We start from the raw sequence: 27,958 nt of genomic DNA, 5'->3' as shown, positions 1-27,958 counted from the left end.
TAGTTTGGTACTGTCAGGAAAAGTAGATTTTATGTTTCATTGAAAACATAAAATAGTTCTGCCACATTAATTATTCAGAAATACTTCGTTATTTACACTGATACTTATTTGATTTATAGTAATTGAAGATATACAAATTTCGAGATATATTAAACGTAGTAGGATTTTTATTTAGAATTGTTTATTGTGATTAAAAAAATGATCCTTGACATTCGCGATTAACATTATTTTTACCAAAAGGAGGCAATAAAGACTCTTTTTTTTAATTTTAATTGAACACTATTTCTATTAATGGGGGCAAAGAACACTTTTTTAAATATTTAAAGTGATCAAAAGACACCGTTTTCAAATTTTAATTTTAAATTATTTTCGAAGTTAAATCACTTCCTCAATTTACTTTCCATCTTCTCCTATAATGATTCAAACAGATCGCAGACTTTTCAACAAAATAGAAATTGTCTGCATCAATTTTACAGAGCAGAAATTAAATGAAGATGTATTTTTTCTTTTAATAGTTTCAGTAGGTTAAAAATAGTGTGAAAAGATTCTTAAATTCTTCTGATCTTTTCCTTGCACATTTTTCTTATTAATCAAATTTTGCCATAAATACATAAAATTCGCAGTCCAATTATAAAACTAATTTGGTAGAAACAAGTGTTCATAAAAGATCGGCAACAATAGCGTTTAATCGTCAATATCGAAATTCAGTTGTAATACATTTGTTTTACCATACATTATTAAGATAACTAAGTGTACCAATGTTATTTTACACACCCTGCGCCCACACTTGATGACGTCATCAGGTGTGTAAACGATTACGTAATGATAAACACAAGTGTGAAGACGAATCAATGAACGATTTGAAATTGGCACGCATTTGACATTTTATTTTGAACCTGGCTCGATAGAGATTCTGAAAAGAAAAGAAATGCTGTCATGCCGGGACGTATTATGGTACCTCGTCTTCTGCGGCTTTGCTATCAACTACATGTTGAGGATCAATTTGAACCTAACGATAGTGACGATGGTGATACCTCATACTAATACCGCAACTGCCCAGTGCGAATTAGACATCACAAATCCGACTTTGAATAAAACGATTCTTTACAACGATACACTTACGTCAGCCAACGTCACGGTATGTAATAATTAAATAAGATCTTTTAATTGAATTTATTTACTCTCGAATCAATGTCTATAAGACTTTGACAAATCAGAATAATCTATTTATTTATTTGCAGTAATCCCTTAGTATTGTTTAGTTAATCAGTAAACAATACAAAGTTTATTTTAGTTAATCAGTAAACAATTCAAACACTCGAATGGCGGACTATTTTGACAAAAATGTTACTTACAATTATTATGCTTAGGAGCACTTATAATTTCATATATCATCTTTGATCAATGCAGTTTTTGAGGCACTCCATTCAAACAAATTAGTTTTTCTACAGATTTTATGAAACGTGTGAAAATGTGAATGAATTTTCTGGAACTAGATAACCAGATAACAATATTTATAATGTGGATATAAATAGACCTAAATGGAATTCTATTGCAATAAAATAAAATAAAATCGGAAACTTAAATGTCAGCGTATTCTGAATTTACAGCAAATGATATTGAACATAGTGTGACAGAATGAAAATTGTAGCTAATATAATATATGATTAAAATTAATATATTATTAATTTTTGAATATTTAGATTTAATATTATTTTTGAGAGAGAATAAAAATATTGATTAGAATAGCATGATTTCATATAACTTTTGTTTTCGTCAGTCAATTCATATGAATTTATGCTTCTAATTCTGTAGTATAATGACTGTTGCTGTATCATTTCATATTTGAAACATTATGACACAATTATGTTCAATCATGACTATACAAATTAACTTTTATCTATCAATAGAAAATAATTTGAAGATTATAATAGGCTGATAAAATAATCTAATCATTGATCATTAATTGCCTACGGTAAACATGATTAAGAAATTCGATTTTCACATATAAATGTTTTCCCTGTCGATCTCAGTGTTACTAAATACATTTTATATTCATTTTACTTTTAAATAATATAAAATGGACAGTTATATTAATTTCTTTTATGTTACATCTGTTGTATGTTTTACTCTGATACGCTGATCATAGTGTATCAGGAATGGTTGAATACAATCGACGCCATTTTAAGGACACCTGTCATAATTAATGCAAGCAATAAATACAATGATAAATATAAGTATAAAATTTGTACAATACAAATACCACATTAATATGGTCTCCTACGTAATTCTGTTAATCAGAAAAAAATGATGTTTCTAATTTATGAACGTAAGTAATATTACATAAGAGGAACTAAAGGCATTAAAAGTGACAAATACAAAATTACATTTTAAACAATTTATAATGTTACAGAAAGACATAACGTAATTAACATAATTATTCTATAGAAGAATCATTCTAAGCTTTCATAGTTAAATCAGAAAAAGCTTCTTGCTGTTGAAAGTTTGAGTTTCTTAAAAATTAAATTACTAAAAAATCGATATTGGAGAAAGATAAATTTCTAAAAATTGTTTACCTATTATCGAAACATTATTGAAATTGATGACGGACATGAAGTGCAAGGAATGCAGAAGTAACATAATCGATTATTATTTAAAGATGATATTGTTTATTACGTGAATGATAAAAGTTCAATTATTCCAGATTCATTTGTTAAATTCAATTTAGATGGCGCAGAATGACACATTTCTTAAAAAACGTTTCTAGTATATAAATACTATAATTACAGTTACAATAATTGTTACCAAATTAATTCGTATTTCTGCAACAGTTTTAAAAGTAGTGTAGTAGATAAAGGATAATTAAACACTATGGCTTCGAAATCAGACAGTTACGTATAGTAATACTTTTATAACCGCAACAATTGGCTACTGTTCTGCAGTTAATAAGAGCTGCACAATAAGTCTAATGCGTAGGACATTGCAAAGTATAATATTGTATTATTCTCGTGTAGTATAATAATTTACAAGCTTGAATCTGTCAAGCCGCAGATATACTATCGCAGTATCAACTCAGTTCCAGACAAAGATTCGGTAATTTCGTGAACAGCCCACGCACCAAATATTATTTTTGTCGAACATGACTGATTGTCGTCGATCCAATCGAAAATATTTGTGTTCAATATTATTTTTCCAGTATGACGATCGCTTCTCTTGGGACGCTTACGAGCAAGGTCTGGCGCTGGGGGCTTATTATTGGCTGCACTGGTTAACGCAGCTTCCTGGTGGGCTTTTGGCGAGACGTTACGGAACGAAGCTTGTTTATGGCTTAGGAAATTTCCTAACGGCGCTTCTCGGTTTCCTAATTCCGTTTATGACAGAGTATCATCTGAACGCGCTCATTTTTCTACGAGTTCTTCAGGGTGTGATTGCAGTGAGTCAACATAGTTATGAACAGATCAAACACTAGTGCAACCGAAATCACCTACAAACTGTTCTTGCTACCGTCACGACCAAGATAACGTGACCACAAACGTCGATCATAATTAACATTCATTTATGACCTGTCGCCTTGCAGCTTTATCTGAAATATAAAGAACTGAAATTTATCGGGCAGTCGAACAAGGGTGAAATGATTCGGGCAATACTGATAGACGTTTCTGTTTGCTTAGGGTGTCGTATGGCCTTCGATGCACGATATGACAGCTAAATGGATCCCTCAGAATGAGAGAAGCAGATTCGTCAGCTCTTATTTGGGTAAGATACGTAAATACTTCGACAGATTAAGAATTAATATAATATAACGTGTGTGAAATATAGTATGCAAATGCCATATATACAAATAAGATATTAATTAAAAGATAATATTAAAATTGCATTTTAAAACTTAATTCAAATATTTGCATTCTAAATTAATTGAAACAAAAAGGAGGTAAATTATTGTTAATGATTTTAGTGATAAATATTCCAATTAGAGAAATATAAAAATAAAATTTCTATCTCCAAAAGTAAATGATTATTCATTAATATTTCTTAAATTTTATACATTTTAAGAAAATATTATATTTTCAGTATAAAATTAATTTATAATATATTTGTAAACATTAAAAAATTTTGAATTATCTTAATACGTTCAATATTATACTTTAATTCTTAAGCTATTTAAATATTTTTATTCACACTATTATCCTATATATATAATTGTCATTTATAAAATTAATGAGAAGCTTATTTTATTGATCGTTGAACTTTTCTATTTAGAGATTGCAACTTCTGAATCCAGTGTGTAATTATGAATTAGTCGAAATTATTATCTTGACTTATACCTTGTATGTTGTAAACAAATATTTTATAATTTGCCACTATTTGCAGCATATTTTGTAGAGTTTTAAGGATGGATCTATTAATCTTATTAATAGCTTGCGGATTTTTATGCAATATAAAAATTGTAAGAAACCTAACTCTGATGGAAATATCTTTCTTTCTTTAATAATTTTAATAAATTACGAATGTGGATTTGTATTTGATCTAGGCCTTTCTGTCAAAAATTCATAAAATCCGCGGTTTATTTATTAAAATTAATTATTGGTCCTTCTAGCCAAGTCCGCTATAAAGCAATATATCAAAATAAAAATATACTTTTCAGGAAATTCTAATTCGCATGCTAATTCGTCGGTAACATTGTGGGCTTCCATTAAATTCTAAAATGCTAATAAATTCGATAAATAAATGAAAACTTTTAAATAATCGTTTTAATTTATAAAAAATAATGTTTCACTTAATATATGGTATTTATTATGGTAGTTATTAAAGCTGATTAATGCTGATTAATGCTGATTAATGTTGAACTTATAACTTATTATCTTCGTTCTATTTCTTTCTTGTTATCAAATTGATACAATTATTAAAAGTCAATGAAAGAGTTAAATGGGTTAATACTTGATTGATCTAATCTACGTACATATATTTTAGTAACATGCATTCATTCTTCATCGCCTGCCACAATGCAGTCGTCTCACCGAGCCCTGCTATTTATTGTACCGATAACTCGTATCTTTATACCATTCCAACTTCGCTGCTGTTTGACTGTCGGATTGTTTGCTTTTGCACCGAATGTTAACATAGTTTTCTAACAGGAAAGCATAGCGCCGCGATAGTAGATAGATGAAATTTTGGTAGCAAGTACTACTAGTAAGAATATTGAAGATATATTTTTTGATCCGTGATCTGTGTTGGAAAAGCGTAAACAGTTCTCGAAGTTTGACGAATGGAGTTTGGAACATATTTAGTTACATTTCATGAAAGTTCTTAATATGATACAGTAAATTCTCCCTAATTTTCCTTCAGCTTATAAACAAAAATGGACAAATTTGGTAAGAGGAAATACGATTATTCGATACGATTATTCGCACCTCGTTTTTATTATTGTTGACAATGGGCAACTATAAAAATGAGCTGCGTGGCTCGAATAATTGGATCTCCTCTTCCCAAATTGTCCATTTTTGTTTATGAGCTAAAGAAAAATTGAGGAGAATTTAATGCAATTCAAATAAGATCTTGTTGTTAGATCAAACTTATCTTGATTGAGTGGAATTATAAAAAGCAACTTACAAGGGATTAATAATTTTTACGAATAATTGTATTATATCACTGATAAGATTGTTTACACTTACATAAACAATGAGATTGTTCAAATAAAACACAAATTATAAGTGATTTACGTATGATGTGATTCCAGAAAAATACAAGGTTGTAAAAATTTCTTTCCAAAAATGACTCTGAAGACTCATTTAAAAATTTATTTCATAGTATTAGATCATGTAACATGAAATATTGGAATCCTAATCACTACAATTGCGATATAAATATTGTGAATTTAATTAATAATAATTATTAGTATAATAATTATTAAATTTTAGTAAACAATTTTAATGAGTTGAAAATAGTGCAACAGCATTTGTGTTAACCCCACAAATGTCCACAATATCTTGTATCTGATTTACGGACGTTTGCCACAAATGCATAAAATCCGAAAATCATCATTACGAAAATCACCTTTGTTTCTTCGGTCGAAATCATATGTATAATGATTATAATTGTTATATATAATAATAAATATTGATGTATTTTAAAAATATATCTTTATACAAGATTTCATAAGCGTCTGCATAAGTACATGGTTTTCTAGGCAGTTCCATAGGCGCTGCCATAACTTATCCATTGTGCGCTGCCGTTAGCAACAGTTTTGGTTGGGGTGCAGCCTTTTATGTAACGTCTCTACTTGGCGTGATTTGGTAATAAACAGTCCAAAATTCATGTTTCATGGTTCATCGACAACGTTAATTTAAATACTAAAGTATTCGATACTTCTTGCAAAGGTATTGTTTCTGGATATTCTTCGCATACGATTCTCCTCAGCAACATCCTCGAATATCAGAAGAAGAGAAGAAACATATCTTGGATAATCTGGGCACCACTATAGAAGACAAGCAAACTGCGATACCATGGATGTCAATCTTGACATCGCGACCAGTTTGGGTCACCATTGCTGCCCACTGGGGTAGTGGTTGGGGTTTGTTTACACTCATGACACAAGCTCCAACTTACTTTAACTTTATTCACGGATGGAACATTAATGCGGTAATATCATTGACCTGTGGATTATACAGAATGACCGAAAAATATTGCAAGTCTTTGAAACCAGAGGTTGAAACGGTTCCGAAAGTAACTGTTTCAAACGGTTACATGTATATGAGTTCTAAATTAATACAGTTATGAGAACTGAAAAAACGTTATAACTGTTATTTTATCGGTTCTACACTGTGTGTTCCATAATTACATTAACACCCAGAAAGGGGTGATTCCTGAGGTTATTCAAAGTAACTTTTTCCTTAGCAAAAATGCAATCCGCTCCTTTGTTTACGAGCTATTAACAAAAAAACACTGACCAATGAGAGACGAGATCAGCTGACGCGAGGCGGCTGAACCAACGAGCGGACGAAGCCCAGTTCCGCTTATTGGCTCGGCCGCCTCGCGTCAGCTGATCTCGTCTCTCATTGGTCAGTGTTTTTTTTATTAATAACTCGTAAACAAAGCAGCGGATTGCACTTTCGCTAAGGAAAAAGTTACTTCAAATGACCTCAGGAATCACCCCTTTCCGGGTGTTAACATAATTATGGAACAGGCTATATATCAGTTCTGCTACAGTTATTTTTCTCTTCATTATTTCTCAATCACGGTTCGGTTCTGTGTGCATTATTGTATCGATTTCATTACGGTTTTACAACATAAACTGATATTTTTATTTTTCTTCTGGTCGTAGACTGGTATTCTTTCTGGAGCACCGCACATACTCAGAATGGTTTTCTCCTATTATTTCTCCATCATGAGTGATTGGTTAACACGCACTAAGAGAATGAGCTTAACGAACGTTCGAAAACTGGCAACGTTCATCATCACTGGCGTGCAAGGTATCTTTATCCTGGCTTTGGGGTACAGCGGATGTCATCCTACCTTCGCGGTGATCTTCATGATGGCGGGAACTACGGTCAATGGCGCAGTGTCAGCCTCTACTTTAGCGAACTTCGTTGATCTCAGTCCAAATTACGCTAGCGTTCTCCTTGGTTTTGCCGGAATGATTGTGATATGGTGCGGCTTCCTCTCGCCAGCAGTGGTCGGGGTTTTGACGTACAAAAATGTAAGTGAGATTAGATTTATTCTATTATTTAATAATTAGCGTTTTCCGTGCAAAACCTGTGTGAGTTGAACCCAAGTGATTTTAATATATTTTATTAGAGATATAGGCTATAGCTCTCTGATAAACGAAATTAGTAAACAATTTTCAGAATAATGTTTGTGCCGTGATTTCTGAATTTTTATTTCCTTTTATCTTCTTTTATATGCACTTACATAACGCAATAATATTTTATTTCGTTGGATACATGTAACATATAATAATATCGTATTTACATACGAAAAATAAAATGTAGACATTTCTGTGCCTACATTTAGAAGGAATTTCTGTGTCTAGACTAGGGCTCGGAATTAACCAGCACACAACACGATGATGATCGCCTAACACACAAACAAACACTACTCACCTACACACACATATAAAGCAACAGACACACGCGCCTGAGGTGCTCCGTGCCGAAAGCACGGTTTTATGATTTATGTGATTAGTAATACGAATATAACGTAAATATAAGTAATATAATTTAACTGGCATAAAAATAACATAGAAGGCAGATATTTCTTCTACTATATTTTTTTATTGTAGCCGACACTAAAAGGGTTAAAGTTATATTAATTTTGAATATTTACACAAAAGACACGCATTTAATTGGAAGTATTACACCGTTTCTAACGACAAAATGGGATTGTACAAATTATTCAATTTTTATATCTGGTTGCAGCAAAATGTATCGCAGTGGCGCATTGTCTTCCTTATAGCTGCTGCGAATTCCATCGTAGGGTGTGTTATATATTTAATATTTGGAACCTCGAAGGAACAATCATGGAACAGTCATGAAAATCCAGGTGTCGAAGGAGGTCAAGAAATGCAGAAATTAACAGGCACTGAAAAAGGTAAAATGAGAAAAGGTGGAAATTCACGGACTTGAATTCTTCGTAGTGTAATTTATCAAATGTAAATCATAAGTAAAACCGGTGAAAAGTGAAGCCGAAAACATTCAACAAGATAATGAACACATGTTTAAAGGATATCTTTATAAGATTCAGTGAACTTAGCTATTTTTATTAATTGTATTGAGAATTGACAGAGCTTTTGTCAACTTTGTTATTTTAATGAAACAAAATGTCATCACATAATGCATTTGCAGCTCGTAGTATTTCAGATTGTACTTAAATACGTAGCGATGTTTCCCAGTATTAACGACATTATATTCATTGTAAAAAGTTTAATTATGTTTCTAATAACTCACGATTGATTTTATTTGTATCAAAAGTTTTACAACGAAATAGTAAAAAGAAGGGAATTAAATGATTTGTTATTTTTCCTGATCGATCAATTTCCAAAGAGTTATAATTGGTACAGAATATGAAGTCCTAATGTGCGTTTAAACTCGAGCCGCTTATAAATTGATTTTGTGTATAATATTATGTTACACATTACAGTCTCTTAATGTGTCATATATGTATACATAGAAATGTGGTGTTATTAATGATTACCATTTTGAATTTACATAGATTAACAGAAGATTTTGTATGTATAAATGACGTTTGCTATAACAAAACGAGACCAAGTTTCGCAATCAAAAGTAATCGAGCACTACTTATAACTGGTAGACTGAATCACAAATAGTACATGTTCAAATGTAGCCTTTTGTACAATAAATAATAGATATTTTGCGTACCATTATCAATATTGTTAAAGATTTGAATTCTTCGCTTTCGAATCTGATTTTCATTATCCTCATTTCTAGAAAAATTTAATTTACTAAAAAAAGTGAAATTTCCAATTTTAGATTAGATATTAATTGTGAAAACTATACAAGTGGTTTTCTTAACTTTCTAACGAACTTTTTCAAAGACGGTGATATTAAAATTTTTTTAATTAATTTTAATAGAAATTATAGCACCATAATCCGGAATAATTTGTATATCACTAAATTTGTTTATATTTAATAAAGAATTAATACAATTTTTACCCAATTTAAAAAGCAACACATAAGAACATCATAATTAACAGTAGAAACGTAGGTAACATAATTTTTGAAAGTATAACCGAAAGACACAATAGTTATAAATATCAATGTTTACATCTAAAACTGTTACAACTCGTTATTTTTTGCCCGAGTTACAGAATATTCACTAAATATGATGTGTTCAATAAGTACTGACAGTAATAAGTAGACTAGGGATTTTTATGCAATAGTTTGCATCAATCGCAAGATATAGGCATCAAATTCCTTTCTTTCATAAATAATTTTTAGTAAGTTGAGTACAAAATATGCGTACACTTTTCAAAACTGAATAACTTTTTCATAATTGGACCAAGCGATCTGAATTTTTTGGGATGGTAGAAGTTTATTAGACAATGCCTTAAATATGTTTTCGAAAATTGCGATTGGTTGGGATGATAAAAGAATTAAAAAATGATGTTTTTTCAACTTTTTTATCCGAGCCTACCACGAAAATTTAAAAAATGCGTTTTGTAGGTCTCGTTTTGTTTTAAAAGCTGTACAAATACATTCAACACCAACCGTATATCAACAATTTTTCACTATTTCAACTTTCACCATTCCATTTTGATCTTAAATGCGCAAAATCCGCAGTCTGGCAAGAAAAGTCACGAACTATTGTACTGTATATTCGAAAAAAATAATAACGTTCTGAAATTTTCATAAAGCTATTCATATTTTGAAATATTCTTTGCAAGAATGTATTTCTATGTTTCTTCGTCAAATAAATGCATCTTATTTATTTATAATTGATAATGGAACTTGGTTACGCTATATTTATTTGAAATTGTAACAATTTTACTTTGTAAATGTGATTATTATTCCGATACTATTGTAGTAAAAGCCACAGCAGCTTCATGACACTTTCGAATTGTATTATACAATAAGTACATTAGTTCAGAAATCCTGTATCATAAATTTCATTATACAGATAAAATTTCTCTATTCTTGCCAAGCATTTGAAATCAGATGATCCATATTACTTACGTTTACTCTGTTTTTCTTTAATTATTTTTCAAGACTATCTTATTATTATACATTCATGTTGATAAAAATATCATTGCGACAAGTGCAGTAGAGTGTACGATGAGTTGTTGATGCGTTGAACTATCAAATGTGTATGTTCTATCGAAATATTTTGGAAATACTTCGTCACAAGAATGCAGCGATTACAGTATCAATCGTCCACACTGTTTATTAAATGCATTTCTGGTTTGTGTAACAGCGTTTTGTTATTGTTTCTCATAGAACATAATATCAACGTTTGATCGCTTATGTGTGGAACATCTTTTAAATGTGTATGTAAAATATTTTTTTCTTGCGATCATAAAGGATGATGTTACAATTTATATGTATTTGACACTTATATCGCTTCTGTTTTCGCACTCTTAACACGATCCTTAAAGGATCTCCTCCTCCTAAATGCATCATAAATGTATTCCAAACTCCACGCAATAAATGTAATGAATATCATCAAGGTCATGACATGTATACATATCGCATAGCTTTCGCTGACATCTCTGATGTATCCTACGAAAAGATAATAATTGTTAAAACAAACTATTCGGTGTTAATTGTGTTTAACATTTAATCATGATTTTGAAAGATCAATTTAACAGGCAAAACCTTTCGCTTATCCTAGTCCGTTGAATATGTCTTACTTACAATTGATTGTAAACGAATGAAATAAAAAAAGAAACTTACTGTCAGTCACAAAAGAGTACATAAAAAAATTAGATATTAAAATATTAATAGCATTCATTATTTTGCATTTAGGTAATCCAATATAAATGTAGGCTTTTAATGATCAAAGAAACATTAAATATCAACATGTCCACAGTTTCTATTGACTTCAGATTATATCCACTGACTCTAAATTAATTCGGTTTCATATTATTCAGTGCGTAATATTATACATAATGAAATCAGTGAAAGGCTTTGCATATCAGACTTCATACGAAAATGCTGAAATTATGGAACAACATTATCGTCATTTTGCCGTACCAATTAGCGGACTCATGATTATGACGAATATGCCTTTGGCCACCATGAACATTCCAAAAGCGCTCGGCAGCTTCTTCAAAGAACAGCATTCGGAAACGCTTAGGTTTAGATTGACCAAAGTAGCACCACGTAAGAACCCAATCACTACGAAGGTCACTATCAACCACAATCCTTTGGATTGAATTACCATGACTAAACAAACAACAAAAATGTATTAAAATTAGTGCTAATCAATATTATTTTATGAACATACGACAAAAATAAGTCGATCGAATACAAAATAGTAAAGATACTTAAAAAATTTATAAACATTGTTGCATTATTTTCAAGTCATTATAAAATACAATTTCTTTTATCAAGTTATAGTTTATCTTAGTAGTATCTTATCTAGTCTTAGTTTATCTAGTTATTTTTCAAATAACTGTCATTTTGTGTCCATGATTATATATAAACCAATTGTTTCATTGTAATATGGTACACCATGTACATTGTTCAAGTAACATTAAAGAGTAGTACACTTACGAGACCGTCCAATGCCAACGAAGAGACAGAACACCCAAAATACGGATCTCTTCTTGAATCCTAATCTGTCGAAGATGGTCGGCAGGAGGATTCGGGCAAGAATGTCGGTGAATGCGGTTATTGACAAGCAAGTGGCGACTTCCAGGTTTGACATTCCTATCGACCGTTAAGTTCCTTCGAGGTGTCTTTCCGCAGTCCTAAACAATGTCGCACGGTGGAACGAAACCCGAAAAAACGCGATCAACCGTCGAAAAATCGATTGTAACACTGATGTATCGTTATTGATATTGACGTTTTCATTTGGAAACTGTTCGCAAAGATTGATCTGTGAAAACTTCGAATACGTATTGTGCAGAGGCTTGAGAAGTGACACACACAACTTCAATTGTCAATCATTTTTGGAAACTATCTGATCAGCTAATTATTTCTTATCAATCTTATTTTAATTACTTTTTAGTCATTGTAATTTCATTAACTGCACCAAATTGGTAGAAAACGTTAATAATACGGGAACTGAGCCTTTTGTGTTTGGAGTCTGGGGTGTAAAGTCTCTAGATTCTAGACTAAGAAATTTAAATTACAATAAACTTTAGCTAGAACTCGTAATTTTAATAAATTGTTAAAACGAAATTTAAATTAAGAACTGTTTCTCTACATGAAACCATTTATTTATGATTCCTTGCACCAATTTTCAACACGTAATTAACACTAGAATGACCGGTTTTTATTTTACGATTCTATATATATAAATTACATTATCGGAACAAATTTTATAATAAATACTTTATAAAATCTAAATGAATTTGATCTCACTTTTACGAGCAATGCACACCGATCGCTATTACTTTTCGTTGTTTACTTTGACGTTTCATTGAATGAAAATAAAAATCGTTCTCCAACAAAAGTGATCATACTTCATATTTTGCGATCATTGTGATAATGACTGTACATAAACGCATATTCCTATATGCAATTGCAAAATAAATGTTCCAAAACAGTTACGACATGTATGCACGAGAAAATTTTACAATCGATTTTTGACCATTCGTCGCGTTTTTTCGGATTTCGTTCCACTATGTGCCGTAGCGAGGATATTAGATGGACATGTCGAGGTTCTTTCGTTCTTTTTATTATTCAGAAAATGTACGCAGCATTCATAAAAGTTAATAGACGTTATGTTCAGTAAAATGTCCGAGGAATAAGCTTTGTGCATCGTACACTCATTAATTACTTCAGGATATTAATTATTAGAATGATTCTGTCCATTGTTTTTGCATTATCTTTCTTCAAGAATGAGCATTCGTGATGGTGCTCGTCAGAAACTCGTTATGTTTTACTAACATCCTTCGTTACGGTACTAGTTCGTTAATCAAGAAACGTTGCATACCTATACTAGTTAGGAAGAACGGAGTCATCAGTTTAAAATTCGATTCAGCCACGTAATACAGACTCAACCCGATAATGACGTTCAGATAGACGCCATTCTTAAGAAGATCCAGATCCAAGGTTTCCTTTATTTTGTCGAAATATGACTCGTCCTTTTGCTCGCCTTTCGTTTCGTCCTTTATCAGACTGTCATCTTTCGGTGGATCACTGTCAGCCTCTATTTCTTCCAACACTTTTCCGCCATTTTTGTTTAATAACGTATCACTTTCGGTTGGTTTCTTAGCGATCTGTCAAAGATGAAGTTCGATGATGACTAATTGTCTTTAAAACTGTTTCTCTTTAAAAAAACTAACGTAGTAGATCGTTACCGGCTTCTGGATTTTACTTATTTAAGTTAGTTTTTGAAAACTGCAATGATTATTTCAATTGTAAATTGTTTCAGAAAACTATAAATTCGTACGCGGTTGCGAATTGATTTGTGGAGAACAATCAAAATACTTTCGTAAACGTCCAAATGATGATATCTATTTGCGAAATATCAAATTAGCAATCCAAATTTTACAAATTGTTTAAAATTGGCCGCTAAAAGTATTGAAAATCTAATTTGGTGTTTTCTGTTCTTCAAAAATTCGTAATTGAATTGAATTTCCTTACTTATTTGTAAGAACTATATATTGTTCAATTTGGGAAAAATCTGTACTAGCCTCTTTTGAAATCACTTTTCGATGTATAATTTGTTAAAAAAGAAAGTTAGTAACCTCCAGTGTAGCAATTTGTCGCATGCTAAAATTTTGTAACAATTATTGCAATATCTTCGTGATGCTAAACAATGAAAACTCTACAAGATATTTCTTTCAAATAAATTATTTAAGAGAAAGGCAATTTCGTAACTGCAAACCACAATTATACATGTATTTGTTCAAATTTTTAATATTTAAGGTGTAGTAAACACTATTTAACACTCGTCAACAAATAACAATGTATATCGAACAAATGCGCTGATTTTCTATTAATTAGGTTGTAATGAATATTTCACTGTAACTAATCCTCTATGGATTTGTTTTGGGAATTTTAATCAATATATTAAATAATATTAAATAATTACCCGAATACTCTGGTCCGAATCATCTAGTGGTCGTAATAGACATGCACCAACTGCGGAATGCAGTGCACACGCCCCGACGATCAACATGGTTCCTTGGAATCCATAAGAATCCAGAAGAACATGTATTAGCTATCGATAGATATAAATTGTTTTAGGCAATATTAATGCCAATTGTACTAATGAGTGTAATGGTAATATTATTAGAGGGTAACATAATATATAAACATCGTTTTATTTGAGGATAAACTCAAATAGACTAAACTAGAATAAACTAATAAGTAGACTGCGAATTTGTCAGGTCATTTTAACCCATTTATGATTTGATAAATTATCATCTTGATGGTAAAGAAGCTGTATACACTAAATGCTATGATTGTACTGCGAATTTTGTGCACTTATGAGAAAAATGAGTAACAGAAATATAGCACAGTTAAAATGTGCTTAATTAATCTTGTTAAGATCATTAAATAAAGAAAAAAACTTTTAATTGATTACCCGTTTTTTACAATTAATGTAGACAATTTTTGTATTGCATAATGATCCACGATCTAGTTGAAATCAATTTCATCATGAAATTATACACAATAGAAACATTGTCAAAGTCAACATATATTTATATAAATATCTATATTTATATATCCTACAAAAATAGTGTCGCACAATTTTTTTTACAAGCAGAAGTAACGAATATTTAAAAATGTTAAAAACAATAACTCGTAGTAAATATCAATCACTTAATTTTGATTCTGATTATAAAAATGACCGAAACACGTACATTTCCTGGTAACAAAGCACTCAAAATATTAAAGATCGCAGTAAAACAATTGCAACCGATGTTAACAAGAGCCTGGGTCAACGACTGGCGTCAATAATTAAGATTATACACATGCTCTGTTTCCAAGCATACGTGTTTGTACATGTACGTATAAACGCGAATTCGTGTATTAAAAGTTAGACAAATCGAGATTTTAAATTGCTCAATGTATATTGCATGTGTTTCTTGAAAAATCATGACCTTTAGATAACATGTCAACGATAAGACAATTACAATCTTGCGTCCATACCGAATAAGATACAAAGGTGAAATAAAAATTGCTAAAAAAAAGTCTGCATTGTTCTCGTTATTTTCTGTACATCAATCTATGAATCTATACTTATGTATTATGCAATACCTTTCCAGCTGTGCACTTTCTGACATATGCAACATACTATACAACGTGAATGCGGTGAGACATTCGAAAGTGATTAACGTTATTCAGAGTTAAAAAAATGTTTGAGGGACAAAGCTTGTAAATACTTCATACCTGTGGTACCAGCATCATAGCTAATGTTGTTCCCGCCATGGAAAACCCGACTGCTTGACCCCGTTTTTTATCGAAAAACGTGTTTAATGCGACAAAAGATGAAGCTAGTGCAAGACCGGTTCCTAGACCTGTAGGAAAACACGAAAATAAATTAAACGCATTGAATTCGATGCAAGACAAGAGTTTCTAATAGCTAAATAATAAATAACTTGCTTGTGGATAAGTTACGCTCATTTTCAGCGAAATATTGCCTTCGCGATAAGTATATACCGAACACATTAACATATCAATGTGTGCTTTTTGTTGGTTACATGGGAATTTATAAAATTCGATACTTTATGGTAAACGAGTTTTGTGAATTATATTTTAAACTAAATCTTTTTTCTACACGTTTTTTTTCACTATACTGTTTGTTAGGCAAAAGTATATATGAAACATCATTTGCACAATCTCCTTCATGTTCAAATACCTTTTTCATTCATTGATGAGAAATTGGCGTAATTTTAAGAAAAGATCATAGCCATTGAAATTGGTAAATTATAATCGCAAATGCAATTATCTATATAATTTACTGCCTAGTACTTACATACATAAAATAGTACGTCTTTTAGGTCACATCAATTACCTGTAAGTTTTATTCGTATGTAAATCAAAAGGATTTTGAAGATTCATTTGAATCGTTACTGTTGAATTATTGAATGGTATTGTATTATTAAATTGTATTGCACTGTTGAATTATATATTGAATTGTAATATTCATTTAAAGCGCGAATTACAATACATACACTGACATTCATTAATCTTGCGACGATCTCTAAACGAAATCGAATCTAACGATTGAACTTATTTTTGACTAATTTGAAGGATTAATTTATAAGATAAGGTATCAACAAAATGTTGGAAAAATTTAACTGTAACTTAAAATAATAAATTAATGAATAACTTAACGTTTGTAGAATCTACTGACTTCCCATATTTTCAATGAAAAACTTTTGAAAATAATGAACAAATTATTGCAATAATTATACACTTGTCGTTTCATACCTGATATAATACTGTAAGTACAAATAATATGGATCATGCTATTAGCGCACGATGTAAGAATCAGTCCAATGCAGCTTAGAACAGATCCAAAGAAAGCAACCTTTCTGTAAGAAAATGTCTTCAACAGCGGTCCTATGAAAAGACCTGTGACAAAAGCAAAGCGCATTGTTAGACTTAAAATATAGTTTTCACAAATGAAATTTAATGGAGTAGCTTATAGTAATTGCAGCAACTATTATTTTTTAATTATGAAAAAAGGAAGCCATTATGGAATTCTTAGAAAGAAGACAGTTATTACCAGTTATTACTTGTTTGCTATAAAATAGAATAAAATAAAGAAATAGCTTAATTGTAGATGAGTTTGGATTTTTTATATGTTGTAAAGACACCAAAAGCTTTAATGTAAAAGTGTATGAGTTGAAATAAAATTACTACTACATATTATTTCAGAGCATTTCATTTCTCTTGAAGATAATAACAATATGAAGATAGGATTTATTTTCAAATGTCTTATAATAGTTATAACTATACATTTTCTCTGTGCCGAAAATAATTTGGAAAATTGGAACCGAAATGATTAAAAATACAGTATTTTTTCTTAACAAATTTGTAAATTACTAAAATTGATAAAACATTGTATATTAATATAATGAGTTTTATCTAACATAGCAATGCTTTCTTTTTCTAATACTTTGCTGTTGTTGTAATTTGTTTTCCGAAATGAGGCATCCAAAATCTGAAGTAATATACGATCAAAGTGAATGGTTAATATGAGTACAAGAGTATTTTAAAAATCTCTTATCGAAAAATACTATAGTAACTAATAGACTGTATCTATAGTGCAATATTTAAAAGTCTTTCGCGTATAGTAGAACCCTTAACATAAAAAATATATATATTTTTCGTTTTCAATTATGATAAGTTATATTTCGAAATAGAAGATTTTCTAGACAAACAAAAAAGATTAGATTGCTTGTAAAAGGATTTTGTTTATTTCGGTTCAATACAGCGAAATTGTATTGTTGCCTTAAACATCATTATTTAAATTGTAAAAAAGCAGCTTCATACCTGAAAAATTAACAATGGCGTCCAAGATGCTCATTATTAACGACGCACCTGTCGAGTCGATATTTAATTTCTTCAAAGGTTCATGAAAAAGGAGACCAAATGAAGGATCCAAGGATCTTAAAGAAAGCTTAAAATAATAGAGAATTATTGCAATTTCATCTACAGCTGATTGTAAAATTAACGATTTTCTTCATTAAACGAAAGTGGATATTTTATATCCTTTTTCAAGATAGAAGCATGATTAAAAAGTTTACTTTGTAGGCACAGATATTGAATCAACTGGTTGTGATAACACGTGTTGGGTTAATAAGATTAGGTGGATTTGTCGACACGTAAAAATCTCTTATCATAGTTACGAAATGTAAAGACGTTACTGGAATTAAACAATGACAAATAATTATGTCTCGTTTATTTATATACTACAGATCTAGACATGGCATTTTTTAAGAAATGATGCACTCGAATTCTGACTTAATTTAATAAAAACGATTCTGAGACCGTTTTTTCAATGAAAATATATAATTGTATAAATTTTCTTTGTTAATAATGTACATGTTCCTGTAATAATGTATGTTTTATTTTATTAAACACCTTTGGAAAAGAAATTATTTTTAAGTATTATTAAGTTAATTTATTCCAAATGGTTTTCGAATTTGAAATGATTCTTTTAATTATTGTTTTATACAGTTGATTAAAACTTCATGTTTCTTATAGAGTTGATTAAAAATTCATGTCTCTTGTATAGTTGATTAAATATTCATGTTCTTGGAATATTTATCGTAAAGAATCGATTAATACATCAATTATTACAATTGCAACAATTTAATAAATACAAAAATTCTAGATTTGATAGAGTTGCATAAGATTGTGAATGCAAGGTATACCTCGAAAATACGTGCAAACAAATGCAAGAATAATAAACGGCCATGGCTTTGAATAACCTATTTCTACCTTCGAATATAGATCGACCTGATAGTAACGATTCGCAGTTAGATGTTTAATATTTTCAGTAAAAAGAAAGATATTATTGTAAACAAACATTGTCATATTCTTCTGCAATGAACTTTTACAATTTCTTTGAATTAGTTCTTGAAATTGTTCTCGTTATGAAATTGTACAATATCTGAGATTTCGAAGAAGTTTCCATAGAAGTAAATGTAAATTGCTTCCAATATTTTTTCAACAAAATAGTAAATATGTACAACTAATAACCAGTTCATAGTGTAAACAAATATTACTCCATCCACAGATTCCTAATAAATATCCAATATTCATCCAATAAACGGTTATTTAGCCTCATTTGTTGTCGTTCATTAAAAAAATAATAATTACCGTTATTAAGCTGGTACCAAGGCACACAAACCATCCCCATCCGCCGTCAGGTGCTTTCATCTTAATATCTTTAACGTTCGGCATCTTTGTTGACACTATCGTCCCACATAAGATTCAGATTGATCAACGATTTGATGAGACTTCAACAGAGAAGTCGGTTGCCCGTGAAACGTATTTCGCTATCGCTATCATATATCGCGCGCAAGGTATAGTTTAATTACTTGCGTTTCCATTCACTACTTAACAAACCGATACATTATACCAATAGACGGTTTTCCTTGCTTCTTGCCTCGGTTATGGCCGATGAGACACTGTCACTTGCCGGCAAACCGTTTCGTTCTTTTCTGCCCCTCTTTGTTCTTCCAGTCCATGCGAATCTACACTACTGTCAATATTGGTTTTATCATCCATAAATTCGTCCGGCGTCCAAAATTTTCGTAGTTTTCCGATCAGCAAAGCTGTTCAGTAGAGAACTGGATCCACTTTGACCTAGATAGAAAATTGTACACTCTTATCACATAGAATTAATTTACTATATTCTGTTTTTATGTTTAAGTATGATTGCTGTAATGATTGAAAATATGAAATTCTTTTATATTCCATATCCTGTGATTATTTAAAAATGATTACGAATATACAAGTCTTTTATATTTTACATTCTGCGTATCAATGATTGAGAATATAAAAGTTTTTTACATTCTACATTTTGCATTCTATGTTTATTGCCTTGTAATGATTGAAAATATGAAAATCTTCTACCTAGCGAGTTGCGATAAATATACGGTTTAATTAACTTGTAACTCGTATACAAGAAATGAATCGTTTTGATTAATCGGTTCTTCTAGTGCTATATGAATAATAATCGATTTTATTTTATTTACATTCTTATTATTAGCTGCAATATGACTTGCAGCACTTATCGCAATTACTTGTGCAAAAAGATTCACTCTAATCAATGCAGTATGTTTTTCCAACGGATGCTGATTCAACGTGCACGATGAATTAGCTTACTTAACTTGCTGGTGTTAAATGTCGAAACTGTAGGAGTTAAGCATTTAAACGTGCATTTATCGAGAATTACCCAACAACGTGACATCCTTCTGGCGCGTAGTAAAGAACGCTGACTTTCCACCATATCAATATTCAGTGATAATTATTGTGAAAATTCCGAAGATGGAATTTTCTCCTCACGTTCACTTGTAATATCTAATAGTCCTCAGGAAAATAAATATATTGACTTGTTGTGTAATACAGTTGTTTTATATTTATTTATAACGTTATGCGAAATAATTTAATTTAAAAGAAAAATCTAAATCTACAAAATGCATTTTTTCAATTTTCGTTATTGACTCAGATAAAAAAGTTGAAAAAACATTGTTTTATGATTCTTTTACTACGTCAACGAATTGCAATTTCGCCAAACAAATTTTTTTAGCCATTGTCTAGTAAACTAATCCCTTTAACATCCCAAAACAATTTAGATCGCTTGGCTCAATTATGAAAAAGTTATTCCGCTTTAAAAGGTATACGAATACTTTGTTAACAATTTGCCCTACGTTCAAAATTGTTGTATTTACAGTGACCCGCATTAATATTCGGACACGATATTATTACAAGAATTATTGCTCCTTTTTATTGTTTATGATAGTATTCTTGAATCAATTGTTTTCTCATATAATAAAGCACTTCTTAAAGTAAGTAGAAACATAAATTTTGTTTATTTATTGTACATGTTCTTTTGTATAATAAGCGATAAACAAGATTGTGACAAAATTTAACGTCGCAAAAATATTCGGACACAATATCTTAGATGCCAGAGTAAGATACCGTACTACATTGACGACGTTGCTAACACACATTGTTTTTAAACACAACATCTAATTCGTTGTGAGAATTTGGTACCACAGAAAGTATTGGTGATATCAGATGTTTTACTTGTGAAAATGGGACGAAAAGGAAGAAATACGTCTTTTGAAATCCGACAATTGGTTATTTATTACAAGCAAAAGGGAAAATCATACAGAGATATAGCCAAATTAATAAATATAAGCAAGAGTAGTGTGGCAAATATTATATGTCGATACATTCGTCAGGATTGAATCGATTAAATTCCTCAGAAAGGTGGTCCAAAATTATTAGACTCTCGCGACCAACGCAAGATAATAAGAAAAATAAAGACAGATTCTGGACAAAATGCTACAAAATTAACAAAGGAGTTGTTTGTAGAATCTGAAAAGAAGGTACACCCCGACACAGTGCGACGGGTATTAAAAACTTATGATTTCAACGAAAGAGTTCCTCGTAGAAAGCTATACATAAATGAAGCAAATCGCAAGAAAAGATTGAGCTTTGCAAAAGAATATTTTTATAGACAACTGGTGATGGAATGATGTAATATTTTCGGATGAAAGCAAATTTAATCTTTACGGATCCGACAGTCAAAAAATGGTGTGATGCAAAGTAAATACAGAATTAAACATTTCAAATTTAAGACCGACTGTGAAACACGGTGATAGGTATGTAATAGTGTGGGGTTATATCTCGTAGGTGTAGGTGAACTAGTTTTTATCGATGGTATTATCGACAAAATGAAGTATTTGGACATTTAAAAAAAAAAATTTAATTACAAGTGCTATAAATATGGGTATACGTACAGTTTTAAGTTCTATCAGGACAATGATCCTAAACACAAGGCCAGAACTGTACAGGAATATTTATTATACAATTGTCAAAAAGTATTGTATTCTCTCCAATCCGATTGAAAATTTATGGGATCAATTGGACCACCAGATTCGTACAACACCTACAAGGACAACAACAGAGATAAAACAACGTTTGTTAAACGAATGGAAACGGATTTCGACGGAGTATTTAAATAAAATCATCTGTAACATGCCCAAGCGATAACACGAAGTAATAAAACAAAAGAGTCAATCGACAAAATATTAATATTATGATAACATGATTAAGAAGATTTTCATTTTAAATATAAAATTTCATATAAAATTAATTTAATTAATTCACTGTCCGAATATTTTTGCGACGTTAAATTTTGTCACAATCTTGTTTATCGCTTATTATACAGAAGAACATGCGCGATAAGTAAACAAAATTTATGTTTCTACTTACTATAAGAAGTACTTTATTATATGAGAAAACAAATGATTCAATAATACTATCATAAACAATAAAAAGGAGCAATAATTCTTATAATAATATCGTGTCCGAATATTAATGCGAATCGCTGCATGTGTCTCGAGTGTCTGATCAGATCGTGAATACCTGTCTTGCAACAGCTGTTCAGCAGAATGTCAAATATAGATAAAAATTGATAATTTCATCAACGGTCGGTTTGACGGTAAGTAAAAGTCGATACAAAAGTGAAGTAAAATAAATTCTGAAAATTAAGAATTAACAATTCTTTATAATGATAGTGTGGAATGATTAATAATTATCGAAAATATATTTATAAATATCATTTTGGAGCACTGTTATTTTTGAACACATATTGTTTTAATATCAATATTTTTTAATATATTTTCCTTCGCTCTTAATATATTTATTTACCTAGAATAATCTGTATAATAAATATATTTAACCTTTAATTTGTAAATGGAAGCAATTATTTAAGCATTAACTTAGGAGCAAATCCAAATATGCACAGATTTATTTAATATTTAATCGATAGAAAATTAAATGTTTATGAAGTCGTTAATCCACTGGCAGTTGCTGTATTATATTGATATATTGTTATTTTTAGAACTTATTGCAAATTTTCGATAAGGTCAGTTATCCATAAATCTACGGACCACGAAACCCAGATTGTTTTTTCCTTCGTATATAGCAGTAGTCAGGTGTTCACTTTAATGATTCAGATCCATAGGAAACAAAAAAGTAATAAAACGTCTAAAGTAGTTTAATTTTCTAAATTAGTCATGAAAATGTTGTTTATTTTAAATATTCAGAATATACTGATTGCGTACTCGTGTACATAGAAGGATAATTTCCTGTATTTAAAATTGTATGTTAATATTTATAATAGCTGCTTGATGTGTCACTTTCCTATTACATTTTTAGAATGCCTCCAGAATATATAATAACATGTATTTCTGAATACACCACCGATTCAAAAATATTTAACTGTTTAGAACAGTCAATATTTTTATATTAGAAATGATCTATAGTACCACATGCTTTAGTATCTTTTTAATAAATGTGCTAACTATAATTATAAAAGATTTTGAACTTCTACTTGCAATTCGTTTCGCGGGAACTATAATATTTATTTTAATACTTTTAAGTAGTGGTGTATATTAAAAATGTGTACACATTACAACGTTTCCAAAAATCAAAATAGATTAGATAGTTGAAATGTCATTAACCAAGATAAAGACTATTTTCAATTTACGTTATTCATGTTATTTGCGTTTTATTCACGTCATCGCGCTATGCCTAGAGTCTAAAGTAAGCAAAAGAGAACGAACTACGTATTTGTCCAAGAACTTCAAGATTTTTTTCGTTGATTTTTACGTAATTCCTTTATGACACTAATTTACAACATGTTAATAATACCTACTTCTTTTTGTGAGTTAGTCAATGTCTAATCTTACAGTACATTTTAAAGGGTATATGGACCAATTACTGATTGTGTTTGACAAATTGAATCTCTTCGAAATTTAGAACATTTATTCTTGTTTTAATTTCTTGACTGATGCCCATATATGGGTGACGCAATTATTTGACTAGATATAAGCATTAATTTTTATCCTAATACATCATTGTGTACACCATACACGGTTAGTTAAAAGAGATAAAAACAAATGATAAATTTACAGTTTTCTTAATTTTTATTTCATTAAGTAAATTAAATTACTTCTTACATTGATTTGTTAAGAAAAATTAGTATCATTTGTGATACCGAGATTTGTATCAATTTTATTGACGTACCTCCATCGCGTTTAAAAGAAATAACAATTTATATTTATAGAGTCTGTAATAATGTATTAACCTTCTTTTTTTAAATATTCTTCGATATTCTGTTCTGTAAATAATACGTGATTCTATAGTTTCAGATTGTCGGAGTTGATTTCGACTTTAAACTTTAAGCTAATGATTCTTAAATTGCAGTAACTTTTTTTTTATCAAATCTCTATCGATCCATAGGTGCAGAATCACGCTGTGATCCTCGTGACATAACTTCATTCCATTCTGTTCATCTACGCGTCGCATAGTTACTAATGTCAGATTAAATCAGAAGGATTCTTTGAATCGATTTTTATTGAAGAAGTATAATGACGTTTATAAAACAAGATATAATTATAATTGCATGATGTTATAAATCGATGGAAAAATATATATTTCGTTGATTACTACTTTGTCAGTAATAACTACCAATTGTTACAATTTTGTTTTATTATCAGTCGACCGTGGATATTTATGCAATTTCTAATTTTCGTACGTCATTTTATAAAAATCAGAATTAAGAGAAAGTTTCCTTTTTCAACTAAAAGATTAATCGTAAAAAAACAATAAATGTGCCATAAGACTTTTTTAATTTTTACGTCTTTTTGCATTTTAAAAATATGCATACAAATCCGCAATCTATATATTAAGAATATCAATAATTCAATAAAGATTAGGTAATCTTTACGTAATCTTGTACTGCCTGTCTTTTTGATAAAAAATCAGTATGGCCGGAAATTATTCGTTAACTTTATTGAATTGTTTATTACCTCTGTTTTTACATAATATCTGCAACATGACGTAGGATTAGATACATTTTTATGGAAAAGGCCTCAGTAGTTGTAGTAACGCTAAATCGTTACGATTGATAGTTGTTGCACTTCTAGAAACAAGCGATCATAAGTTGTAATCATCATCCATATCAATTAACCGTGAATTTCCGGAATTTGTGTAAGAAGTGAAATACAAGAATTGCTAATAGCAAAGAAACACATACACATTTACATAATTGCGATAGTTAAATTCTATTTCGATTATGGTTTACACGAATAATTACTTCGAGGAAGTTGCCAGTCATTTATGTTATTAACTGAATACAGTATCATCTCTTTTATGCACGGCTTAAAAAAATGATGTAACAATTCTAACAAAATAGTGTGATAAATACAGTGTCGACATCGTGTCTCTGGTATTATCTTGGCGTGAAACATTGATTTTGATACTGATAGCTTCAATAGCCTAATTCACTTATCGAATTGTGTTAATAGGCTAAAAATGCAAATCACAGACACTTTAATATTGGATTGTCTACATTTTTGATAAATCAATTAGGGTTGCTTAAATACTAGGTTGTATTTCGAAATTGTTCTATGCACAGAAAATCTTTTGATTTATTTGATAATGTGACATTTCTCTTTTGTATTCTACTTTCACCTTATTTCTATTTCGAAAAGATATTTTTAAATCTAAAATAGTTTGACATCCAATTTATTATGCAAATCATTACGGAAATTTGATTATTTCATCATATAATATTATTCCGACATTCATGTACGTAGTTGCAGATGTTTACACAACGTTGCATTTTTATAAACAAATTTAAAAAATTGAAAAGCATGTTATATTTTATATTCACAGCTGCAATAAATTAGAAATAATATATTATTGCATTAGCTCCTTAAACATTTTCTGTTAAACTGATTCTTTCAGATATTTAGAAAGTACAAATGCATCAAGATTCACAGTTAATTGATAATGACACGTTCCGTAGGATATTTTGTTGATTACATCGATAAGTTGTGAGTGTATCTTGGTTAATCTTATCAGCAATTGAGTACTGAGAATGTTAATTCGCCTACAGACTACGCTGGCGACATTTACTTGTAATGACTTCTGTTTGATCAACGTTAGAAAATAATGAAATGCCGCAACGAGACCCAAAATGGCATAAAAAGTGTAGTCGCAAAAGGACGTTATAATGTATTTATTGGATACTTATGACAAATTTGAATGGTTTCAGATTCTAAACTTTCAAGATTGTTTCATCTTAGTTTATAAGATTTTTTAAACGTGCGACTAAGCAGAACGAGCTGATTCAAATTTAGGCTACAGTAATGTGAAGAATTTGCTGTCAAAAATTATTTAGATGTGTCTATGCCAACATTTCAATTTATAAACGTTTAATTCACAATTGATTTCTATATTTACTTACAATTACAGTTCCTTAAGGTTATATAGGAAATGTGTAAAGTCGTGGTTAATCACATGTTCCTACAATTCACACTTTAAACAGGTGTATCTACTTGTACGGCTTATCTAACGATAACATTCTTCATAACGTATTTGTTCTCAATTTCTTGAACGTTCTATGGAAAATTGTGTTATACACACGTTACGTCTTTACACCAAAATATGTAACAAAGGGATGTATTTATTATGAACCGTTTAATAACAATTTAGAAAGAATCAAAGAAATTTCTATTAATTTTCGCATTGTTTACTTGATTTTTCATGAGACATGTTTCTCTTATCTAAATGTCTTTTAAAGAAACATTTTCAATGAAAGAACGACAGAACTTTTGTATGAACCTGTATTTTGTGAAATCAGATTTAATATATCTGAAACATTGTAAAATATCTTGAATTAAAAATCGGCGAAATTTAATAATATATGTCACTGTGTAGTCGTAATTAAAAGTTATAAACGATATGAAACACTTCAATTTAGGTTAATTTTGGAGACAGAACTTTTTAAACATAATTTGTATATTACACAAATTAAATATTTGTGGAATATTTAATAAAAGTATATTTAGAAATATTTAATAATCACGTAGTAGAATTTTTTTTCCTTGTATACATTGTATGTGTATCAGCAATAATCTATTAAAAAATCATATCTAAAATTGTAATGGTTATATTTGTTTGTAAGCAAGATTAAGTAGCAAAATTTAAAAAGTATAACAGAACATTGCCACGTTAAAAGCAATAATAAAAATGGAGTATAATAATTTTTCACATGAATCTGCGACAAATGCACATGCCCGTAAATTACATCCACGCATATACTGTTACACGTTTTTATCATATTAATTAATGACTCGATAGTGGTTGTTATACACATAGCGGATGTTATATACATATATACACATAGCAGATATATATATCTTATTAAGTTCATCAAAATTTGTATTTACATGAAGATTCACTGCTTCTAAGTAAAAAATTCAAGAACTGAATACAAGTATACCTCACATGTCAAATAATTGCATCACACCAATTGCAACAATTATCAAACGGAAATTTTGGAAAAATATATCGTTACAGTTGACAAATCTTCTGTGTTTCAAGTATAAAATAACAAAGAACGTCTCGCATAAATTCTGCTTTAATTAGAGTATCGGTCAAGTTCACAAATGTTGACTCACTGCGAGTGGCGATGGCAACGAACAACACAGTCCAGTTCCAGGTTGAAAACTATACACTCGAGTTCGAAAATACCCGCTCTCCACCGTAGTCAGTCGATACTC

At 30.1% G+C, this 27,958-nt stretch overlaps 2 protein-coding genes across 6 annotated transcripts in view; one reads left to right on the top strand and one right to left on the bottom strand.

Annotated features, from left to right (window-relative positions):
• LOC117219475 (Na[+]-dependent inorganic phosphate cotransporter) overlaps positions 1-9,001 on the top strand; it is a 10,704-nt gene extending 1,703 nt beyond the window's left edge. For all 3 annotated transcript variants that reach the window (XM_076519337.1, XM_076519338.1, XM_076519340.1), the window contains 7 exons: positions 909-1,138; positions 3,197-3,433; positions 3,672-3,756; positions 6,188-6,293; positions 6,378-6,639; positions 7,322-7,696; positions 8,415-9,001. In XM_076519337.1, coding sequence (XP_076375452.1) covers positions 909-1,138; positions 3,197-3,433; positions 3,672-3,756; positions 6,188-6,293; positions 6,378-6,639; positions 7,322-7,696; positions 8,415-8,621 — 1,502 coding nt within the window. In that variant the 3' untranslated portion in view covers positions 8,622-9,001. The remainder of the gene's footprint in view (positions 1-908; positions 1,139-3,196; positions 3,434-3,671; positions 3,757-6,187; positions 6,294-6,377; positions 6,640-7,321; positions 7,697-8,414) is intronic.
• Positions 8,251-27,958, bottom strand: LOC117219479 (monocarboxylate transporter 2). Of its 3 annotated transcripts, XR_013032826.1 has the most exons (11): positions 27,857-27,958; positions 19,467-19,955; positions 18,135-18,261; positions 17,067-17,210; positions 16,023-16,150; positions 14,719-14,847; positions 13,615-13,900; positions 12,228-12,383; positions 11,706-11,897; positions 10,689-11,231; positions 8,251-8,577 (listed from the first exon to the last, which is right to left on the bottom strand). XR_013032826.1 is itself a non-coding variant. In XM_033468655.2 (10 exons), the coding sequence occupies exons 2-10, from the start codon at positions 19,548-19,550 to the stop codon at positions 11,065-11,067; spliced, it is 1,413 nt and encodes a 470-aa protein (XP_033324546.2). In that variant the 5' UTR covers positions 19,551-19,955; positions 27,857-27,958; the 3' UTR covers positions 9,612-11,064. The 3 variants fall into 3 exon arrangements, 2 of the variants coding, with proteins under 2 accessions (XP_033324546.2, XP_076375456.1); XM_033468655.2 differs by lacking the exon at positions 8,251-8,577 and having other exon boundaries at positions 9,612-11,231; XM_076519341.1 differs by lacking the exons at positions 8,251-8,577; positions 27,857-27,958 and having other exon boundaries at positions 9,612-11,231; positions 19,467-22,372.

This window comes from Megalopta genalis, chromosome 2 (genome assembly GCF_051020955.1).
Source record: "Megalopta genalis isolate 19385.01 chromosome 2, iyMegGena1_principal, whole genome shotgun sequence".
Classification (NCBI taxonomy): domain Eukaryota; kingdom Metazoa; phylum Arthropoda; class Insecta; order Hymenoptera; family Halictidae; genus Megalopta; species Megalopta genalis.
The sequence above is the reverse complement of the archived record's forward strand: the minus strand, read 5'-3'. Positions and strand labels throughout refer to the sequence as shown.

Excerpts from the sequence above, each read along its gene's own strand:
- LOC117219479 (XM_033468655.2), bottom strand. The coding sequence starts at position 19,550 with ATGCCGAACGTTAAAGATATTAAGATGAAAGCACCTGACGGCGGATGG. Across the intron at positions 17,211-18,134 it reads CGCCATTGTTAATTTTTCAG|GTCTTTTCATAGGACCGCTG; the intron begins GTATGAAGCTGC and ends CTTTTGTCACAG. Across the intron at positions 14,848-16,022 it reads CTATGATGCTGGTACCACAG|CTAATACATGTTCTTCTGGA; the intron begins GTATGAAGTATT and ends ATCTATCGATAG.